The sequence below is a fragment of the Triturus cristatus genome, chromosome 10, assembly GCF_964204655.1.
Source record: "Triturus cristatus chromosome 10, aTriCri1.1, whole genome shotgun sequence".
Classification (NCBI taxonomy): domain Eukaryota; kingdom Metazoa; phylum Chordata; class Amphibia; order Caudata; family Salamandridae; genus Triturus; species Triturus cristatus.
Genome location: NC_140593.1, coordinates 183,721,907 through 183,744,678, shown reverse-complemented (window position 1 = coordinate 183,744,678; position 22,772 = coordinate 183,721,907). Strand labels below are relative to the sequence as shown.

The window sequence follows — 22,772 nt, the reverse complement described above, 5'->3', positions numbered from 1 at the left end:
AGCATCCGTATTTTATCACAACTATATAACAGTAAAAGTTGTGAACATCCAAAGATGTCTAAGCTTACTTTCTCCACAGGTACCAGTGAAAAGGAGGATTGGCTGTTTGAAGTTGCGAATCAGCCAGTCTGTTGATGCAGGTGGTTAACCTGGTCTCAGTTTTAAGGGTGGCTGTCCGTGGGGGTCCCTGTCATTGCAATGTGAACCTTTAGGGTGCCCTAACTGGGTGACAGGTCCAAATAGCTTTTTTACCCTTGCACTCACTCTGTAATATGCAAGAGAGAGCAAAGCCATGCCTTTTTTTGCGTGTGGCCACATTTCATTGTAAATGATCTCACTTCTATGGAGTATGAGGTTCAAAAAGTGCACAATGATGTTCCATTTCAGAGGCGGACCGCACAACAGAAGGTCCCTTCTGTAAGATCAAAAAGAAATAGCTGCAAACAGCAGGTACAAAAAACATCATTCTCCCAGGGCCACTTAATACTACGAGGCTCTGAGTTTCAACTCAACATGCAGATTTATGGATGTTTGTGATACTGCGGGTTCATTGAGATTGACAAACATGTACAAGAAATGTTCTAAAATTGTTTGTGAAGTAGAAAAAATGAGAAATTTGTTTCTAGCGCATTACTATAGCAACGGGAGAAATATTCTGACTTTAAAATGCAAGTGTTGGTTTTGAATCAGTCCAAGAGAAAGACTCCAAATTTAAAGGGTAGGTGCACTAAACACACTAAAATTTATATATCTTAGAAAGGAGTCAAACCGATGCATGGAAGATTTGGCATATGTACAAAATCTAAAATTCTGCTGAGTTTTCAGACAAAATTGAAAACGCACTCCCATAGCATTCCTCCTGCATTTAAATTAAAACGTATAACATTAATACGTAGCCTATTGTGGGAAGAAGGAAACCTGCGCATAGCACTGAGTAATCTGGGTTTATGAGTGTGGACTGGCAGTCCTTGACATCAGGAACTACTATCTGGCATCTCAACTCATCACTGTTAATGACTGGGTTTTCACATCCCTCTCCGAGCCTGCATATCGGGTAGACCGGTATGCTATGGGGAGTGGTGTACACCTGGCTGCATTATACTGTAGGAAATTTGAGAAGTCTCTTACAACGTACTCACAGACGGTGGTGCGAACTTAGTGAGAGGTCGCAAAGCTCTTGGGGTGGGAGGCTAAATTGACTGGACAGTCCCGGCTCTGGCAAAGTGACCTGTTGAAGGAAGTGTGATACCTACAGGGCTTTCGTAAGTGGAGCCTCATTGGCATAGATCGCCTCAGGGACGAAAGGGAGCCATACTCATTTTCGAAGACTTACAAGCAGAATACAAGATGGCCGACTCGGAACAATTCCACTATCTCCAGCTAAGACATGTCGTGCAATACCAAATACCGAATACTCCCCACTTGAGGACAGACTATTGCTTGACCCAATGATAGATAAAGAAGTCTCTCTCACCTACCAACAGATCATCAATAATTCCCTGATCCCCTAGAGGGAGACATGGGAAACAGACTTGGGACTCTTGGAGGATGAGGCCATTCAAAGCCCCAGGGAGATTGCCATACGATCGAGTTTCAGATTGGTCCAACTCTGGACCTTGCGTAGATCGTACTCCCCCAGAACGCTTCAACATCGATTGGGTCACTGTGACACAGACCAATGCATCAGGGGCTGCGGGGAGGTAGGAACCTTCTTTCATGTCATCTGGGCATGTGCCAAAATACAGCATTATTTGACTGGAGTAACACGGATCATGATCAGGGTGGTGGGGCAGTAGGTTCAGGTGGAAGCAAAATGGCACCTACTGGGGGTGACAGGGGAAACAAATTGGCCGACACACACTAAAACTTGGCTCATGCTGGCTTTGGGGGTGGCTAAGGGAAATATTGCAAGAATGTGGAGAAACACTGGTCTCCCTAAGATTAGGGACTGGGAAAATGACCTAGATTGGTGCCAACAGGCTGAGAAAATGGTCTATCAAAGTAGAGGGTGCCCCGCAAAACTGGGAAAAAATCTGGTCCTCGTGGGAAAAATATAGAACACAATAATGTAGTGTGGGAGGGGTGTTGGTTCAATTGGGACTAGAAATCGAGATGTTACACTACAATGATGTACATGCTGTATACTTTCCTTCTGTTCACCGCCACCTGACACCACCCTGCCTCTGTATCATTGAAAAAGTGTACCAACGCCTGTTTAAAAATAAAGTTTAAAAAAAAACTTATAACATTTGGTAAATCAAGAATGAGCATAAGAGTAAGTCTAGAACCTAGCGAAAATTTCAGGTTCCTAAGAGAACTGCTGGCATTTCTTTCAACATTCTTATTTCTGCTAATGTAAAATCATTTTTAAGTTAACGTAAATAATCAACATCATTCACACAAGCAAAAGTACAATGCAATTGCACTTCAAAACAGCTTTGTTAAATTGTTTCTTGGAAGGAAAAATATTTTTGCTCTTGTAGAAACCCCTTTAACTACACCAGCTCCACTGTTGTGGATGTTCCCTCCCAGTAGGCCATGGAAATGTTTGTGAATTACCCACAAACAAGTGCAAATGTATTTGGGCATTGGGACCTTAGTGATTTAGTTTTGAAAACAGCTAATATACCCAAGTGCACAAAAAGATACATTGTTTGTTGTCCACAGCCTTCCCATAAAATAAAACTATTTCCAGTAATGCTAAGGGAGATTAATATAGAATATAACACAATATTCAAAGAATCTGTGGATTAACATCAAGCTAATTCCTTGGATAAACAGTAAAGGCCAGAAAAGTGATGGCCCTCCACGAAGACACTGAGGTACAGCAAGGCCTTCTTCTGGCCCAGCCTCAAAACACAAATAGGAACTGAACATCATCCTCTTGGGTCAGGTTATGTTCAAAGGCGAAGAAGTAATGGTTAGGGTAGAATTAGTGCATGCCCTATTTTTCATATGAAACAGTTGTACGGGCATAGCAGCAGGGCATATGCGTTTAGCCTGTTGTATTACCTCCTTGGGTTGTGGTGACGCACAGCGCAGGGTCAGTAGGACATTTTGAGATCCAGATTCTCATTAAAAGTATTGTGGGTGAGACACTTTTGTAATATAGCACCAAGACTAACCAATGTCGTATGGAGTCGAATTTACTGAGGTCTATACTACTACAAAAGTATGAATTTTACCACATGGAATTAACACAGAAAGTGATGTTTGCACAAAAATCACTGCATGTTTTCCCTACACACGTTTTCCCAGTTTTATTCTAGCGAAAAGTGTGCAGGAACCACTCAGGAATATGGTATTCCCTAATAACTTTTAATCTCGAAACATGCAGAAGCTCTCATTTCCGCCACAATAGGAATTTACAAACTTGCAATGAGGACTTTATTAGTGTGGGTACAACAATTTTCATGGCACCGCAACATTTTCTAGCACTGTAGCTCCTGAAAGCACTAATATACTTTAAAGGACTGGTTATAGACACCTTAGACCTTTACGCCCCCCCCCCCCCACCTGCAGACATTTGTTCGAGGTTCTTGAGATGATTTGGACCTCGGTGTAGACAGGATAAAATGTCCTGAACATAGCCAGCTAAGACTCTGTTTCCTTATTTTACATGTATAATGTAGATATATGGCTTAATACTTCCTCGACAGACTCAGATTGACCAATAGTGCATTCAGCCAAGGTCCAAAGGGCTGGCCTTTTAGGTCGGTGTGTAGGCTGTTTTTGCTGTTTGTGGGCCTGTTTCATGGTCTGATGGGCTCCTTTTTACTGTTGATTTCCCTGATATTGAAACAAACATTGCCGGCTGCAAACTCAAATCAATGCAGTCTTCATACCTTGCAAAATTCTTATACAGCATGTCTTTACAAGTACAAAACCTGCGAATTTGCAAACATAGGCCACGTGTTTAGCTTTCTCACTCCAGCCCTGTTCCTCGACATTAGATGTCTTCAAGCACTGCGACTGTTGCTGAAGCATATATATCTTTGTAAACTATGCACTTCTAATCCTTCTTGCAGATAGAGACAAGAGAGGTATACAACTGAAGTGTCACATACTAGTCACAAACCAACATAAAGCCTAGATGTTACTGGTCTCTATTATGACACACAATTGGCATTGTATAAGCTAAATTAAAGTAAAATTAAATTGCTACATTTAATGTAACTTTTGTACTTCCACTGAATATTTTCGATACATATATACTTTTAAAATGCGCATTTAAATGTGTTATTGCAATATGTGTAATTTATAATATATGATTTTCTAAGTATCTAATCTGTGCTTTGTTTTTCTTCCCCCATAATACTTTCTTACGCTTTTCCATTTCATGATGCTCCAGGCTCAGGTAAGAAACACTGTCATAAATGACTGGTGATCTTTCACCTCAAAATTAATTGTACGCATGTAAAATTATAATCAGCTGTGCTACAGACCTGTCATCACCAAAGCAGGTCGGCACAATGGCATTTTAATTTATTTTTGTGAATATAATTAATGTGAGGAAACCGCTAAAGCTCAGGCGAGGAAGAATCCCTTCAACACATCTCATGTAGGAGGCAATACCTTGGTTTGATCGATCTATCTATCTGTCTGTCTATCTATCTGTCTATCTATCTATCTATCTATCTATCTATCTATCTATCTATCTATCTATCTATCTATCTATCTATCTATCTATCTATCTATCTATCTATCTATCTGTCTGTCTGTCTGTCTGTCTGTCTGTCTGTCTGTCTGTCTGTCTGTCTGTCTATCTATCTATCTATCTATCTATCTATCTATCTATCTATCTATCTATAGATAGATAGATAGACTTATAGTTACACACACACAATTTTCTTAAATGAGACAGCATTCATGTTGTATATCTTTATGTAAATATATACACACACACAATATTTTTCTTAAATGAGATTGCGTTCATGTAGTATATCTATATCTATGGATATGTATATATATGCATAAATGCATACTATTTTTTCTTGAATGAGATAGCGTTCATTCGGCTACGTTTCTTCAAACCAAACAAAATTAACATGAAGATTTCTAAAATACAGATCATATTAGTTCATGTAGTGCGTGCTAATTTTCATAGGAAATTGGGAATGCAGATCTGAACATTGGCAAAAGTTATCAGACAGTAATGGTGTCCTTTTGAACAAAATAAGCTGGATACAAGCCGGATACAAGGGAAATACTCAGTGTGGTAGATGACAAGTGTGGAAAATAAAGTTAACAGATGGAAGGTACCAGTAGCGGCTCCTGGAGGGAGTGCTGCGGGGCGGTGGGGCGTGGGAGTGGCAGGGTGGGGGGGGGGTAGTAAACTCCGGCATACGGCCAATCGGAGTTAAGTAAAGAAATAAATAAATAAAACTTTTTAAATTTTTCTAATATCAAATAATATAGTTTGTTTGTCTATGGAAGAGTCAAAAGCACAATATTAAAAAATATTGAAGGAAACCCAATTATCTCTCTCTGCTCTGTGTCCCTGCTTCTTACTATCATCGAGCTTAGAATGCAATGGTTGGAGCCAGCCTTCTAGGCACTCTGAATAGCTGCGGGTATCCCTAAATTCCATACAGGGTACCAATTTTTATTTGTCTCAGTTTTTCAATCACTATAAGTCAGATGTGATTGTGCTATGAAGCCTCTCATTTTGACAAGCACTAATTGCAGGAATTAAATCAACACTGAGGCCTTGATTAGGAGTCAGTTGGAACGGAAATATCGCCTGGGCTTCCGCTCTGCCTGATTCAGAGTGGGCCGGTGTTTCCGCGCCCCGCGCCAGGTGTCGGGCTCCCACATCGCACCTGAAGAGACGCTCTGCATACATTTCATCTACCTCCTTGTCGTCACATAACATGACCCCCTCAGGAAGGGATCTGATTACAAAGTATTTGAGCCTCCCTAAAAGATTAACCTACAATAAATGTTTTTTTTTTTTTTTTTTACAAATTATTCTATTTTAATATGTCTTTCATTATCCAAAGCAAATTTATAACAGGAAATGTTGGCTATGAAGATCAGACTTTTGATTGAAGTATGTATGAAAATTATAATCGTGCAACGTTTTATTTTATTTTCTACTTTGTTTATGTGACTGCACTATACATAGAATTATGGAATCAATCCTTCACTATCTACATGCCATATTCACACGTTTTCTTTATCGTTTAGGTCTACGAGGTGGTTCCATGCCACAGCGACTGCAGCCAGCACGTGTGGATCACTGAGCCATGGAGCGTCTGCAAAGTCACCAATGTTAATCTGAAAGATAATTGTGGTGAAGGTGTGCAGACGAGAAAAGTGAGGTAATGGCATGTTCACGATGTACCTGCTGCACTGAGCCACTGGACTGCTATATTTATTAGGCCTGGGTTGAAATGTAAATAATGACAGCACACGTCGAGTAACTTTGGGAATTTTGCTTAACGCTTGTTATGTGAAATTCCTGAAATTGAGCCATTATACCACGTCGCGCAATTAGGTCGCTGTTTGTGCTGTATAGCAGCGGAGCGCAATAACAAAGCAAACAATCAGAACGTGAGCAGCTATTGTTTGCAAGAATTACATTTTTGGCATTATTTTATTAGTGCAAAATGCATTCTTGTGTCAAAAATTGAAGCAAGGGCGCATTTAAAGCCAAAATATAGCGATAAATTAGAGATCTGCATTCCGTGCAACTACTCGTGATTTTGCATAGTTTTCCCAAAGTTTTGCTCAAGTACATGTTAGACTTGACAGCCTTAGGGTGGTCTTCCCCCAGACATTTCGCCTTACTCCTCCATTTTTGCCGATCTTGTTTTGTTGGCTTTAGGCCTCTGTGCACTTTACCACTACTAATCAGTGCTAAAGTGCGTGTGCTCTCTCCTCTAAATATGGTAATGTTTGCACTCAATTTGAAAATGTAATTTACTTTTAAGCTCCGAGTAAGGTTGTACTACATGTTCTCAGGGCCTGTAAAGTAAATGCTACTATGGGTCTGCAGCACTAGTTGTGCGACCCACTTAAGTAGCCTCTTGAAAATGTCCCAGGCCTATCAGTGCAACCTGTGTGCGCAGTTCAAACTGCCATTTCGACGTTGCAAAATAAACTTTTTGCCAGGCCTAAACCTTCCTTTTACTACATATGTCACCCCTAGAGTAGGCCCTCAGTAGCCCATAGGGCAGAGTGCAGTTTGTTAAAAAAGTTGAACACGTACTTTTAACTTTTGCATGTCCCGGTAATGAAAAACTCCTAAATTTGTTTTTTACTACCGTAAGGCCTGCCTCCCCCATAGGATAACATTGGGTTAACTTATTACACTTAATGAGTGATAACTTTCAACTGGGAGTAGGTTGTAATGGCCTAGTGTGACCAGATGTCCCAATAGGCATTATAGGTTTCTATGTGCTATATAGTGCTAAATCTTTGAAAATGCATATCTCCGGTTCTCTACATTGGATTTTTTTTTTTGGGTGTAATTTTAAAGATAAAATATTTCCTAATTTTATAAATTGGTGTTGGATTTTTATTGTGTGTCTCTAAGTTAAGCCTGCCTACTCGGAGCCATGCTACCAGGGGTTAAGCATGGGAATAGTTTTCTGAGACCTATTCTGAGCATTAGACCGTGTTAGTGGCCTTATTGCCAGTGGTAAATATATATTTACTACTACTAATAAGCAACTTTCCAACAGTATATAAGACTATTCACTCTATTTACAGTGGACAGTCTGGTGTATTTTGTCCTAATCAAGACCACAAATGAAAGGTGGGTGGCAATGAACAGAAAAAATAAAATTGACCCCCACACCCTAAGTGAAAACTTCCATAGTGTCAGGATCATTAGCGTCTTGTTTTTCAAAAATATGGTGGCAGCCCAGCAAGCTTTCAGTGCTGTAGTTCTTTAATGTACTGAAAGCTCCACAGGGACGGCGGAGATCTCTAGATATGGTGGCAGCTGCCAAACTACATATCAGGCCCTAGGTTTCCAAGATTATCCAAGGGGCCATGACAAGTCATAACCTCTTCCTTCTAAAGCAGCAATGCATTCGCAGCATTTTGTAGCCTGTACTCCAAAAGGGGTTAGGTAAATTGGGCCAATCACGAGAAATTCAACAAAGCACATATAGAAATAATGTGCATAATTTCTCATCTTTCACAATATCTTTATTGTGTGGTCAAATATGAAAAGGCAAGACACGCTAGCTCCATTAAAAACAGCTATATAATTCCAAGTGCAATGCCTGTGAAGCACAGTGGCTGTCCATTCAAATATGGTAATATGTGCCACATTAATCCAGGTACAGTGTGGGGGCTCAACAGGTGAGACTGACCTGGATAATATGCAAGGGGAAAATCATAACTATGAAATGGTACCCTCCTAACCCCAATCAGCTCTCAACGTAGTTGAGGTAGGTACACATTCTGGCTTAAGAACACAACAGATCTTAGGGGCAGATTTACCAGAAAGTGACGCATCTGTAGAGATGCGTCACTTTCCCTGCGCCAACATGCCAAATCCTTGCGTCACCATGGATGCGCCATATTTACAATATGCCGCACAATGGCGCAAGGATTGACAGATGCGTCAGAAATTCTGACGCATCTGTTGATGGAAAAGTCATACATTGCTGGAGTCGTGTCGCAAGCACGACGCTCCTCCAGCAATGCCCAGGGGCGCCCTATGCCTAGCATGCTGCGTCACTCCTTACGCCTACTTCAAGCAGGCGCAGGGTTTTGACGCAGCATAGACGTAAAAGTGACTAAGTGAAATCTTGTAGATTTCACTGAGTCACTTTTATGGGGCTTCCTGCGACGGAACGGCCACCCTGCATACATTAAACCTGACACAGGTTTAATGGGCACAGGACTTTACAACATGACGCATCTCCCTATATGCATCACGTTGTAAATGGTCCGCAACTTTTATGCTGCCGCTGCATCACAGAAGTGACGCAACAACGGTGCAAAAGTGACGCAAAGGGCTTGTAAATCTGCCCCTGAATGTTTTTCTGCACTTTCATGCATCCTACTATACCCTTTGGCTGCTAGCTGCTAGCTTTCCTTCAGTCAGAAATGCATTCTGGTAGTTGTGTGATTTACACATGCCTTGTTCGAGTTCACTTGCTGATTGCTTGCAAAATGTCATCTCAATGAAGATAAATAATATAATGACTAAGTTTGGCAATCGATCTGCATATTGTGAGGCGATGTATAGCCCTTCACCTTATATGTTGTTTTAGTGTTAAAGGACTGTTTTTGCATAACAATAGTGCAATGTTTTTTTCTAGATGCATGCTGAACACCGTTGATGGTCCTTCTGACACTGTTGAAGATTACCTGTGTGACACGGAGGAGATGCCTTTTGGATCCAGAATCTGCAAGCTACCATGTCCTGAGGACTGCGTCATGTCTGAATGGGGCCAATGGTCGAAGTGCTCGATGGTGAGCATAAATCTCACAACTTGGCTTTTTTTATTTCTTATAACTGCATAGTTGCATATTTAAATGTCAGTTCTATCCAATAGTTTTTTAAATGCTGTTTTTGCGTTAATTTCATTGGCGATTTTTCACACAATCTTTAGGATTTCTCTTCATTTTCAGAGGTTTAATTATTATCACAGAACTTTAGTGGTAAATTCCATATATTCGATCAGACAGCTGGGAATTCTCAGCCTCTCGCTGTGGTTTTTCACGTGGAAACGGTGTCTCTGGCATCGCTTATTCCCAGAATAAGGCTCTGTTTAGACGGATGTGAGCTGCTGTTTTTGATAAGATTACAGATGTTTGGCAGTGATTCATTTTGTGTATGGCCACAGTAAATTCAAATTAAATATGGATCTAGCGCCCACAGTTAAGTATGACCGATATTTGAGTGTCAGGGTGATATGATTATTTTGGACTGGGACTTCTGACTTTCACAGCAGTGTTTTTAATTCTTTGGGTGCACACACAGGGCCCGATTCACAGAACTAACTTAAGACAAAATCCTAAACTTACTACTTTTGGTATTCACAGAAGGCATTTAATAGTAGTAAAGTTAAGATTTTGTCTTAAATCTGTCTTAAGTCTGTCCTAAGTTTGTCTTAAGTTTGTCTTAAGTTTGTCTTAAGTCTGTCTTAAGTTTTTCTTAAGTTTGTCTTGAGTCTGTCTTAAGTCTGTCTTAAGTCTGTCTTAATTCTGTCCTAAGTTTGTCTTAAGTTTGTCTTAAGACTGTCTTAAGTCTGTCTTAAGTCTGTCTTAAGTCTGTCCTAAGTTTGTCTTAAGTTTGTCTTAAGACTGTCATAAGTCTGTCTTAAGTCTGTCTTAAGACAAAATCCTAACTTTACTACTACTAAATGCCTTCTGTGAATACCAAAAGTAGTAGGACAGACTTAAGACAGACATAAGACAAACTTAGGACAGACTTAAGAAAGACTGAAGAAAAACTTAAGACAGACTTAAGACAAACTTAAGACAAACTTAAGACAAACTTAGGACAGACTTAAGACAGATTTAAGACAAAATCCTAACTTTACTACTACTAAATGCCTTCTGTGAATACCAAAAGTAGTAAGTTTATGATTTTGTCTTCAGTTAGTTCTGTGAATCGGGCCCACAGTGATTACAGCCAGCCGCGGTCCGTGCAGGTAACAGTGGTGGGGCCGTGTGTGAGGGGGGTATTTCAGGGGACGATGCCGAAGGAAACTTAAATAAATAATGAATTTTCCCTCAGCATCGTCTTTCGAAAATCTTCCCCTTGCGGCCCCACCGCTGTTACCTGCATGGACCGCGACTGATTACAGCATCTTAGAGAGTTGAATACATCTGATTGCAAGAACCGTACCACAATATTTCTCAAACTTTTGCCAATTCTATTGTACGCATATGTAATTTAACACGGCAGTAATAAAGGTGCTGCATAAAATAGCTTTTCCTGATGATGCAGTGCACTTATGGGCACGCAAGTGAACGAAGTGCATAAAAGGGGGAGTCATCGTGTGAAATAATCTGTTTGGTGATAACTGATTCCTTGCGGGGACTGGGTCTCAGTCTTTGCTTTAAATGAAAAAAAATAAGTGCAGGTACTCAGCAAATTGAGATGTGGGCTAGGGGGCGGAGTTAGGGGGGACAGGGTTATGGCGGTGGAGCAATGGGGGCGGGGCCACGGATAGTGCTAAGGGACCGGGCTAGAGGCACACATTTAATTTGATTGAGATTTAATTGGTGTGCAGATAAGCACACTGCAGGCAACACTCACTCATACAAGAACACACACAGGGACATAGAAGCACATGTGCATGCAGATAGGGTACTTAGTTCATGTGCACCCACAATAAACTGTGCTAAAAGCAACAATTACTGGAATGAGCGGATGAACGTGGAGGGCTGGCCTTTAATTAAAATCATTGATAAAACCTCATGACCGAATGCAACTCTTCATTTAAGATTTTGTTTAATTGGCGCTTTTCAAAGGCACTAAGAAAAAAGTTCACTCACATTTATTTTCTGTGATAAATATTTTTCTTTTACTTGAATGTAAACCCCTTCTTAAATTGTTTCCAGTGTAATAGCACCTTGGACCTCACAAGCATTGGGAAAGTGCAATAGAAATCAAGCATACACAACACAATATCACTGACTTTCTTATTCAATTACATTTTTAAGGAAAGGTGTGTGTATTATTTCTCCTTTTTATAAGGTAAGCTCTGACAAGGTACGGCTGCAGTGTGTTTATTAGTAGGGAGATGGGCGAGATGCAAATTGGGCCTTTCATCTATCCCCCACCAAGTCTTTTACGCCTTGCAAATGGGTTGAAGAGAGCTCGACTGCAGGGGGTACAAGAAGAAATGTAGAAATAAAAACAGAGCTTCCTCCACTTTTCGAAGGTGTTTGGATGGCCAACAGAGCACAATAGCCCAGCGTGCAGGTCTGCTGAAAGAATCCCATGTGTCCAGGAGGCTGCAGCAGACCGGGCTAGAGAGCACGACGGGGGGAGGGGCGTTGCTCAATTAGCAGATGATAAAGGGAGATTAGCACTCGAGTGCTTCACAAAAACGGACGGACTCGTCAGTTGTGTGTCACGCTTCTTTTTTAAATACCAAATTGCACTGAGTTGGCTTGCTGCCCCATGAGTACCGGTACTCTCTTTAGACAAGAAGAAGCTCCGTTACTCAAGTGCAGAAAATTTAGAAGTGCCGGTACTCAGTACCGGTGAGTACCGGCCCATTTAAAGCACTAGTCTCAGTAGTAATATGAGGTTTATAGTAGGCCTGGGTGGAAAATTCCGTTCAGTTCGCGGAATTTGCGGAATTTGGGTAATTTCGCGTTCCGCGGAGAACGCGGAATTTCAAAACTCCGCGATCCGCGGATTCGTGGAATTTTTTGCTTGTTCGCGCTTTCAAAATGTGTGTTTGCGAGATATTTCCCCCTGAGCATGCAAACAGCGTTCGCGAACAGGAAAAAAGCATCGCAAACGGGCGGAACAAGCAATTCCGAGTGTTCGCGGAACTCTGCGTGCTCGCGGAGATCTTTTACCGTTTTGCGGAGCTTTGCGTAGCACGACTATGCAAATTCCGCCCACCCCTAGTTTATAGCCCATTCATGGTCAGAAATACAGTACAAAGGCATGATCATTACCTGTTTCAGTCCCTCTTGCCATTATTTGTATTTTACTAATGCTTTAAGCATAAATTTGCTTGAGTAAAATAAAATAGAAAGTTCCTTCAAGTGCTAATATGTTGCCCTTAGTCGGTGAAGGACAGTTTTACAATTTGTGCATGTTTTTGACCCTCATGTTTCACATGGCAGTCACAGACATTAAATGTATGTTTCAAAGGACCTACCATGAAGAGAGTTGGCCTACTCCGGTGCTGCCATTGGCCCTCAGGCAGACGGGCCTCTGGCGGATGGACCTCCGGCTAAACGCTTCTTACTGCAAAGCCTGCTGAGGCTCTGCCGTTGGAAACCAGGAAATTTCCCCACCTCCAATTGAGGTGGGGGAGCCTGATTTTAGTGGTTGGTGTGGTTGGTGCAGACATTTACAGTGTTTATGCAGCTCCTGCCAGCTCAGCACCTACACAACGCTGACAGTCTAATTAAGCTTCAGAATAAAATGTCTGCATGGAAAACATTTTGCACCAATGAACTATGCCTCTCCTAATTTGCCTGTAGCATCCTAACCAACCTCTTTGTTTTTGTCCCAAGCCTTGCAATGGAAGTAGTTTTCGTGAAAGGTCAGCTATCCCCATAAGACAACCGGATGAAGGAAAATCGTGCCATGTCTCCATTGAAACCGAATCCTGCAGTCTGAATAAGAACTGTTACCACTACGATTACAACCTCACAGGTATGATTATTTGTCTATTAAATGTGCAATAAAAACCCTATGAATCTCCAACATAGTCATCCTACACTGTGGGGCAATGCACACATGTGTAGCTAATAGCTGACTTAACTTTGTGATTGACATTAAAGTTATGCTATGTTTGGCAGAGTGGTTTCAGTCATCCACAGTGCTGTGTCATGATTCTACCCACTGGTGCTCAGTTTATCCATTTGCAGATATATGCAAAGTAAAAAGTTGAACCACTGTGCATTTAAATTGTCATTGACAATAACAGCATATTTTATGCATCTTGCTCCTTACTGAGCTGGCCGAGCAGCCTATTCCCTCCATGAGCAAAGCATTTGGACCAACAGTTTAGACTTCACAAATGCTAAGGATCCTCTAGTTTGTCTCGCTCTGACTGATGCGTTTTTTTTATAATTTAGTGATATCCCTCATAAGACGCTTTGTATTATGGTCACTCTGGACATATGATTGTCAATTGTTTGAGAAAATGATATGTTAATTTGGTTCATGTCCAAGTGAGTAAACCACATGTTATTGCATGTCTTAGGTTATGGTTGTCTTAGAATTGGGCAGAACAGGGGCATCTACCAAAAGGTGGCAAATGTCTGGTCAGTTGTATTAAGAGTGAATTGATGTTCAATGGAGCTCCAAAAACATGCGATGGTATACTCATGCTAAGTGTCCTGCCAGTCAGACCCCAAAGAAGACACTTGATCGATTCAGATATCCGTGCTTATAGACAGTGAATGTGGTATAGAGTACTGAACAAGTTCTCTCTCTTTCACCTATTCACTCACTCACTTGTTGGCATTCACAATCACTTACATGAATGCAAGTTAATGTAGGTGAACTTTAGGATGCAGACTACAAGGCCAACTGTGGATTTGGGTTTTCATTACCTTTGTGGATTACAATGTAAATTGAATATGTTGTCGCTCTCTCGTTAGTGCTCAATAAATCCATTTATTGTCTTTGCTTTTGATCACAAAGTGATTAGACACCTTTGAACAAATCCCTGCAAAAGACCAAGCTGAAACAGTGAAAAAACTAACCCACATGAATATGTTATAAGGGTGTTCATGAAGGGCAGAAGATCTTTAAGGTTTATTCATGGAACCAACAGGACCATTGGAAAAAAAGCACCAGCAGCCTCAATAAACCATCATCATTGGATCCAGTTTGCATCCTAGAAAATCTCTGCATAGAAAGGATAGGAGTGGCAGAGGTCACTACAAATAGGTTTGTGAATAGCGTTTTGTGGTAGCATGTGAGTTACTATTATAATACCGATCTATGTAGTACAAAATGCAGTTTGTGTATGGGGCCTTTAGATGGCTAAGTTGCACTTTTATTTAAATTAGACTAGTAAAATGTGAACTGACAATAAAGAACACCTGTTATATACTTATTTCAACAATAAGGAATCAGGCTATGGATTTCTAAAGCTCTTGGAGAAAGTATAGCAGTTCTGTGGGCATCTATCATAAACAACTTTTCAGTTCTGAGCTTAGGAGGTAAGTCATGTTCAGGTAATGAGTGGAGTCTGTTCTGGTAAGAGGTTGAATGAATGAATGAAGCGGAACTTGTAACGCGCAAACTTAGCCCAATGGGCGTCAAGGCGCCTAACAGAAAAGCTGACTGGAAGAGAACATGAGAGCTTACTGATAAGCCTTTATAAAATACCAGGTTTTAAGCGATTTTCTAAACAAAGACAAAGAGGGAAGCGCCTTAATCTCTAGAGGAAGGCCATTCCAGAGTAGAGGCGCAACAGTGGAAAAGGCTCTGCTCCCCCATTTGGATTTTTTAGAGCGAGGGACTACAAGCTGGTTGGAGTCTGCAGAGCGCAAAGACCTGCTAGGAATATATCGAGTGAGCAAAGACCCCAAAGCATTTGAGGGGCCAGCCTGCACGGCTCTATAGGTGAGGCAGAGGAGTTTGAATGAAATTCTAAAACTGATGGGGAGCCAGTGCAAGTTCTTCCTGGCGATCGTCGCCGAAGAGTCCCTAGGAAGTGCTAAAACAAATCTAGCGGCAGCGTTCTGTACCACCTGCAGACGTTGTATCAAATATTTATTAGACTCCGCGTATAGTGCATTGCAGTAATCTAATCTGGAGCCCACGAGGGCAGTGACTGTATGTTTTCGTGCCTGCGGGGACAGATAATGAATGATACGTTTTAGGATTTTAATAATTCCCCAGCAAGTGGCCACGGTCCTGTTAGTCTGGCTATTCATGGCAAGTGAGGTATCAAAAATGACACCAAGATTCCTAGCCGTAGAGGAAGGAATAGGGCAGGTTCCAAGGGAAGGAGGCCACCACTCATTGGACCAGATGTTTTGATCTTTGCCGAACACAAGAACCTCCATTTTATCGGCATTGAGTTTTAAAGAATTAAGCACCATCCACTCAGCGACCATCTGCATGCAGGCCCTAAAGCTCGCGGCAGAGACACCCAGGGAATGGTTAAGGGACACCATAATTTGAGTGTCATCCGCATAGGACACTACCTCCATCCCCTGCGATTTTACTAATCTTGCAAGGGGGGCCACGTACAGATTAAATAGGGTGGGGCTAAGGGCCGAACCCTGGGGCACTCCACATTGCAAAGATTTAGCAGGGGAGAGGTACTCGCCCAGCAGAACTCTTTGCTCTCTCTGATGTAAGAATGAGTCAAGAAGGCTGAGAGCCTGTCCTGCGACCCCTGCCTCCCTCAACCGCGATGTAAGGGTAGAGGGAGACAGGGTATCGAATGCTGCAGTCAGATCCAGCAGAACAAGAATCATCGACTGACCCAGATCAACTTTACGCCGGATGTTATCCACCACCATAGTCAGAGCAGATTCAGTACTATGAAACTTCCTGAAACCGTGCTGAGAACTATCCAAGAACCCAGAGGAATCAAGGAAGGTGGAAAGGTGAGAGTTTAAATGGGCTTCAAGCATCTTTGCAGGGGCAGGCAAGAGGGAGATGGGCCTAAAGTTCTTCATCACTCCAGGATCCAGGGAGGATTTTTTTAAGAGGGGTTTCACTATGGCCTTTTTCCAGACCATTGGAAAGGTGCCCTGAGTCAAGGCCGCGTTCAAGACTGCCAATAACGGTGGCAGAAGTGATTCCCTGCAGTCCCTTAGCACTTTCAGCGGACAGGGATCGGCCGGGGAAGCTGACTTAGTCCGATCCAACAGAAAGTTGAGATCCTCAAGAGAAAGAAGCGGAAAGTGGGTAAGAGAGATATGTGAGTCTCTCCTCCAGGATTCCGAGGCCTTAATGTTACGCAGAGAATGCTCATCCAGCATCTTCTTCTGGCTGTCAAGGGCCGAATGGATATCCGAGATTTTATTATAAAAAAAATCGGAAATATTATTGCAAAGCTCTTGCGAAGCCACCACTGGATCAGGGGTCTGAAGCGAGCACAATGAGCCCACAATCTTAAAAAGCTCTTTGGATGAGGGGAGCGCAGTTGTCAAATGGGAGAAATATTCCTGCTTCTCCTTGATAACTCGAGATTTATATTCTTGAAGTATCCGTTTATGATCTTCTCTGTCGGAAGGAGCCCATGACTTACGCCATTTCCTCTCCTTAGTCCTGCAGGTTTGTCTTAAGAGTCTTAAAGGCTCCGAAAACCAGGGTGCAGAAGGTTTCCGCCGCGCAACATAGCGTAGAGAGGAGGGAGCTAACGTATCAACCGCAGTAGTGATAGAGTTGACAAGCTCCTGAGCAGCCCCATCCACGTCTCTTGAAGCGGAAATATCACAGTCTCTTAGGAAAGGAACGAGAGCTTGATTATTGATATTCCTATATCCTCTTTTCAAGACTCTGTTACGAGGAGCTGCAGTGAAAAGATCCTTGGTGACAGATGAAAGACCAAGGGGTACCGCAAAGTGGTCCGACCAAACCAAGGGGAGGGGAGAGCCAACAGAGAGTCTAGAGTCATTGGTAAACACCCCGTCCAAGGTGTGGCCAGCCCGATGCGTCGGGTAATTTACACACTGAATGAACTCACAGGCTTCCAACGCGTCAATGAGCTGAGCAGAATCCCTAGAGACCACATCCTCTAAATGAAAATTAAAATCCCCCAGAATAGAAAAATGAGGTTTGTCAAAATATGGTTCCAGGATACGGAACAACTCAGAGCAGAAGCTGGTTCTGGGACCCGGTGGTCTATAGACCAGGATACCAGTAAAAGACTCTGTCGGAGAGCAAGTTATGCAAAAGTATAAGGCCTCAAAAGCGTCCGCAGGGTCAGACAGTGTTTTGATAGAGCCCAGGAGTGGGGCCCTACAGATGATTGCCAAGCCCTCCCCTCTCCGTACCAGTCTATCCTGTCTGTATAACGTGTAGCCCTCCGGTATTGCCAACAACAGATCATGGCCCGACGAGGCAGATGCCCAAGTTTCAGTCACAAATACCCAGTCGGGTTGCCTGTCATTGACAAACTCGTGGAAAGCTATATTATTTTTTATAAGTGACCGAGCATTAATCAAAAAGCCAGTTCTAGGGGGTAAGGCAATCAGAGGTGGTGGGAGTTTAGCACGTACCTTTCCCCCACAAGCCAAGGGGCAGAGCACCACATGACACCATGGACAGGTAGAATAGCGTGTTACCTCATACAGCGACCAGCTGTGATGACAACGTTGAGGCGGAGGTCTAAGAGCTAACAGCTCATGTACTGAGTACCACCTCCTCGTCAGTGTAGAAGGCACGGAAGTACTAGAGTCCAGCCCGGCCTGCAGCCCGTCCTCAGCGCGGACGGGCGCAGACGGGCTGAACTCAGGCGTAACTCCGGCGGAAATCCGGCGGTCCCGCTGCGCGTATCCGCTGCGCGCCATCTCCCGTCTAAAATAGGCGCCTAGTGTCCTTGTGACAACTAGCGCGTCAACCTCCAAAATGGCGCCGCCAGGCGTCCCGGAGTTCCCCCAATATGGCCGGCAAGCGCGAGCTATCAGGGAAGAGGACCCGCTCCAACACGGTGACGACCAATTTAAAGTGCAGGTAAGGGGCCTAAATTAAAAGCAAGGGCAAGCACTAAACTAGACTAAACGAAAATAGAAAACAGGGAGATTTAAAAAAGCGCACCAGCAGTTCTGCGCGTGTCAACCAATCGCCAGCACAGCGCAAAATAAGCGCGTTTAAAATGTCAAGACAGTGCACCTAAACTGCTCCCCTTAAATAGGCGCCTAGTGTCCTTGTGACAACTAGCGCGTCAACCTCCAAAATGGCGCCGCCAGGCGTCCCGGAGTTCCCCCAATATGGCCGGCAAGCGCGAGCTATCAGGGAAGAGGACCCGCTCCAACACGGTGACGACCAATTTAAAGTGCAGGTAAGGGGCATAAATTAAAAGCAAGGGCAAGCACTAAACTAGACTAAACGAAAATAGAAAACAGGGAGATTTAAAAAAGCGCACCAGCAGTTCTGCGCGTGTCAACCAATCGCCAGCACAGCGCAAAATAAGCGCGTTTAAAATGTCAAGACAGTGCACCTAAACTGCTCCCCTTAAATAGGCGCCTAGTGTCCTTGTGACAACTAGCGCGTCAACCTCCAAAATGGCGCCGCCAGGCGTCCCGGAGTTCCCCCAATATGGCCGGCAAGCGCGAGCTATCAGGGAAGAGGACCCGCTCCAACACGGTGACGACCAATTTAAAGTGCAGGTAAGGGGCCTAAATTAAAAGCAAGGGCAAGCACTAAACTAGACTAAACGAAAATAGAAAACAGGGAGATTTAAAAAAGCGCACCAGCAGTTCTGCGCGTGTCAACCAATCGCCAGCACAGCGCAAAATAAGCGCGTTTAAAATGTCAAGACAGTGCACCTAAACTGCTCCCCTTAAATAGGCGCCTAGTGTCCTTGTGACAACTAGCGCGTCAACCTCCAAAATGGCGCCGCCAGGCGTCCCGGAGTTCCCCCAATATGGCCGGCAAGCGCGAGCTATCAGGGAAGAGGACCCGCTCCAACACGGTGACGACCAATTTAAAGTGCAGGTAAGGGGCCTAAATTAAAAGCAAGGGCAAGCACTAAACTAGACTAAACGAAAATAGAAAACAGGGAGATTTAAAAAAGCGCACCAGCAGTTCTGCGCGTGTCAACCAATCGCCAGCACAGCGCAAAATAAGCGCGTTTAAAATGTCAAATGTCTTATAAAAGGTGTCACATTGCTTCATGTACAACACATAGTTGGTTCAGGTCTTTTTTTTACAGATCATTGAGGTGTCACTGTTCATTTACTTCAATGGAAGCAAACACAAATTGTGAGTCTCATAGCCCAATAATTTGTCAAATGAAAGTACCAGACTGATTATGTGGTGTTCTCTTGACTTCCAATGACTTGGCATCCCTACCTTCACTTACCAATGTTTGACAGCAGTTTTTACTGGTGATTGGCTCTTGAACTTGCTGTTTAGAATGCTTATTTGTTTATGACCCATTCATGCCATGCTTTGGTAGGGCACTGAATAAAATCAACCTTGGTTTTTAGTTCGAAATCTTAACGTTTCTTCACAGTGTTGTTTTAGAAATGAAATGCTTCTAAAAGGCATTCCATTTGGCCACACTTTTACTCGTGTTTATAGATATTTTGAGCACTATTCACGCAGGTAAATTTGGTTGTAAGCATAAGTTTAATACCAGAGTTAGCTTTTTTATGCCTGACAGGAATTGACAATGGGACCCCCAGCATTCATAGATGTACTTGCTACTTTAAATGTCTCTGTCTTGAATGCAGAGACCTCTGCATTAGTAAGTCCCACACAAAGGGCGGCAAATGGAGATTTAAAGTCATAGCTTGCCTTAGAGGTTTAGGAATGCACAAAAACTTAACGTTTGTGGCCATTCCCAGACTTTGGCCCAACCACATTTTGCCCTGAAAATGATTCAATATTTTCTCTGGCCAAGAGCTTAAGTAACTTCCCTTAAGCATGGGAAATGGAATGGATAACTTTAGCATTTAGTGTGGTTGCTGCTCATGCTTACAACTGTCTTTAAGTATAATGGGGCACTGTTATGTTATGTATGTTAGTGTTATTTGCTATAGCGCACGTATCACCCAAGGGCACCTCGACGCTGTTGCAGATCCTGACCAGAGGAGTAGACCAAATAAGTTTAACATAGATAGGCTTTTAGTTGTTTCCTGAATTCACTGTATGTGGGGGTCTCTCGGAGTGCTATAGGTAGTTTGTTCCAGTACCGTGGGGGCAAAATATGAGAAAGCCTTGCCCCCATTGCGGGTTTGATGGATTTAAGGTAAGCACAGAAGGGATTGGGTACTTGATCGAAGTCTTTGGCCGGGGATGTAGGTGGTAAGTTTTTTTTAAGATAGCGTGGATCTTTGCCTCTCAGGGCATTATACGTGAGGCAACAGATTTTGAAAAGGGAACGCTTCTTCACATACGTTTATAGCTAACCGGAATGGCTAACACGATAGATGGATGATTTGTGCGGTTAAGCCATGTTTCTGTAAGGAAGCAGATATGAGGGGAGTGTGAAGTGATCATATCCCATATCTCAACTGAATGCTTGGCTAGTGACCTCTCGTTGCAAAGTAGACCATTTAGGCCCTGTATTGGTACGTTTTGTCTGCTCTCCTTCCCATGTGGTGTATTCAATTTGGGGTCACATTGAAAATGACAGTTATTACAGGCTACTGGGCCTCCTAAGATATGTGGATACTTGTTGGAGCAGACTAGATGTGGTGTGTGCTTTACATATTCCTGTATTCTAATCTGATGCAAGGAGTCAGCTGAATAATGCAAACTATTGGGGTTTAGGATTGTTACCTCAGTAGATCCAGGGGTTCTGGCCCCTGGGCCCGTGAGTGCACGGACGGGCCAGATGGGTTTGTCTTTGGCGCGCCTTTGGCGTGCCGGTGGCGCGCATCCGCCCTGGCATCGTCCTTTTATGTCTATGTGTGCAGGACCACTAGAGCGCAAACCGCGCTGCCCAAGCTTTCTCTGCTCAAACAATACAAGCTGTGATGGACCAGAAAGCGTGAGGCACAGAGTCCCAGAGCGGGAAACTAGACACACAACAAATTAAACTGCAGGTAAGCAATACAATTATTTAACACCAATGAATAAAACAAAGTTTAAAAGAAGTTAAAAGAGGTTGTCCCCCCACTTTAAAAAGCACAAAAATGAGCAAATATGAGTTTTTAACAAAGGGCAAGCAAATCCTGCCTGGATCCGCTGATCCGATGTTGCTTTATCCTAGCGTCATACCCTAAAGATCCCTTTGGGATTGGCGTGAAGCGGCCCCTTGCGGCTTCCTCAGGTGATTGCTTATCTGCATCACAATCATTTGGATCACCCCGTAACTCTGCCTGCAACACAAAACTATACACAACACATTGCAATTTGTGCAATGCCCATTGGCTTGCTTCATCCTTACATTCAGTATAGGGCAGGTTGAACCAAAGACCATCAAAATTGCCAAAGGGGGGAAGCGAGATGGGCTTGGACATACACATACCCTCCCGATGCCCTGCACAACCTGAAAGTGACTTTAGTGACCGACCTGGGAAGTGCAAGACCAAACTCCCCCCACCACAGTAATAGATTAAGGAGGGGGTGGCAAAATGGGGGGCATGTGTGGGGCAAGGAATGCAGTGTAAGACCCTGTCACTAACCTGTTGTGCTGTACGCACCTCTGGCCAGCACATTCCCTGTTGTATGCCTGCAAATTAGCATCTGGTGCCGCTGGGAATGTTGAGGAATAGGACATATGTGTATGAATACATTCAGATGGAGGAGTAAATCTCTGTCTATATTTTTATGTTACTTTTTGTGAACAGGGTTGATGAAGGGATCTATAATTACTTAAGCCTATGATTAACACCACCTTCATTAAAAGCAAGTATACAGGTTACCATATATGAAAACTAATCGGGCAAAAAATGCCTATTATAAAACAATCTTAGGAAATCCCTCCATGGTCCAATATGTCATAAGCCACAAGAGCCTATAATATAGACTTCAGAGTAGTGTGCCACGTCGAGCTAGAAGAAGAGGTGAACTCTGCATCTGGCAGCATATCTTGAACAGCGACACTGGCTCAGCGCAGAGCTGAGCACCAGTTTATATGCGTTTGCAGACAGCACATCTGGAACACAGAAAGAGGCACTCCTGGTCACACTTTTTGAGCTGTACTTCCTGAAAACCTTGCACAAACTCAGAGAAAGTTCAAGTTATATATGTGAGCTTTAAATAGTGGAAATACATAAAAAAGGCTCCCCTGCTCTGAACAATCACAACTGTTCATAATACCATCCATGATATTGAATCTTGGAAACCATCATGTGATGTATACTTCTTTGGACAAGTATGAAGAAAAATAATCTTGTTATCATTAAGATGTCCCTAGATCATGGCGGTTCATCTTTCCTTGACGACCACGCCACAAGGCTGGTCTTTAAGAATGATTTGACAATTGTGGTCAGTGACTTTCACTGTTGTCAAGTTC

General features: G+C 43.0%; 1 protein-coding gene across 1 annotated transcript in view; it reads left to right on the top strand.

Moving 5' to 3' along the window:
* The window catches only part of THSD7A (thrombospondin type 1 domain containing 7A), a 982,498-nt gene that overhangs the window by 875,850 nt on the left and 83,876 nt on the right, over positions 1 to 22,772 (top strand). The window contains exons 16-19 of the mRNA XM_085630781.1: positions 4,352 to 4,357; positions 6,190 to 6,323; positions 9,285 to 9,438; positions 13,180 to 13,321. Of these exons, the coding sequence (XP_085486907.1) occupies positions 4,352 to 4,357; positions 6,190 to 6,323; positions 9,285 to 9,438; positions 13,180 to 13,321 (436 nt within the window). The remainder of the gene's footprint in view (positions 1 to 4,351; positions 4,358 to 6,189; positions 6,324 to 9,284; positions 9,439 to 13,179; positions 13,322 to 22,772) is intronic.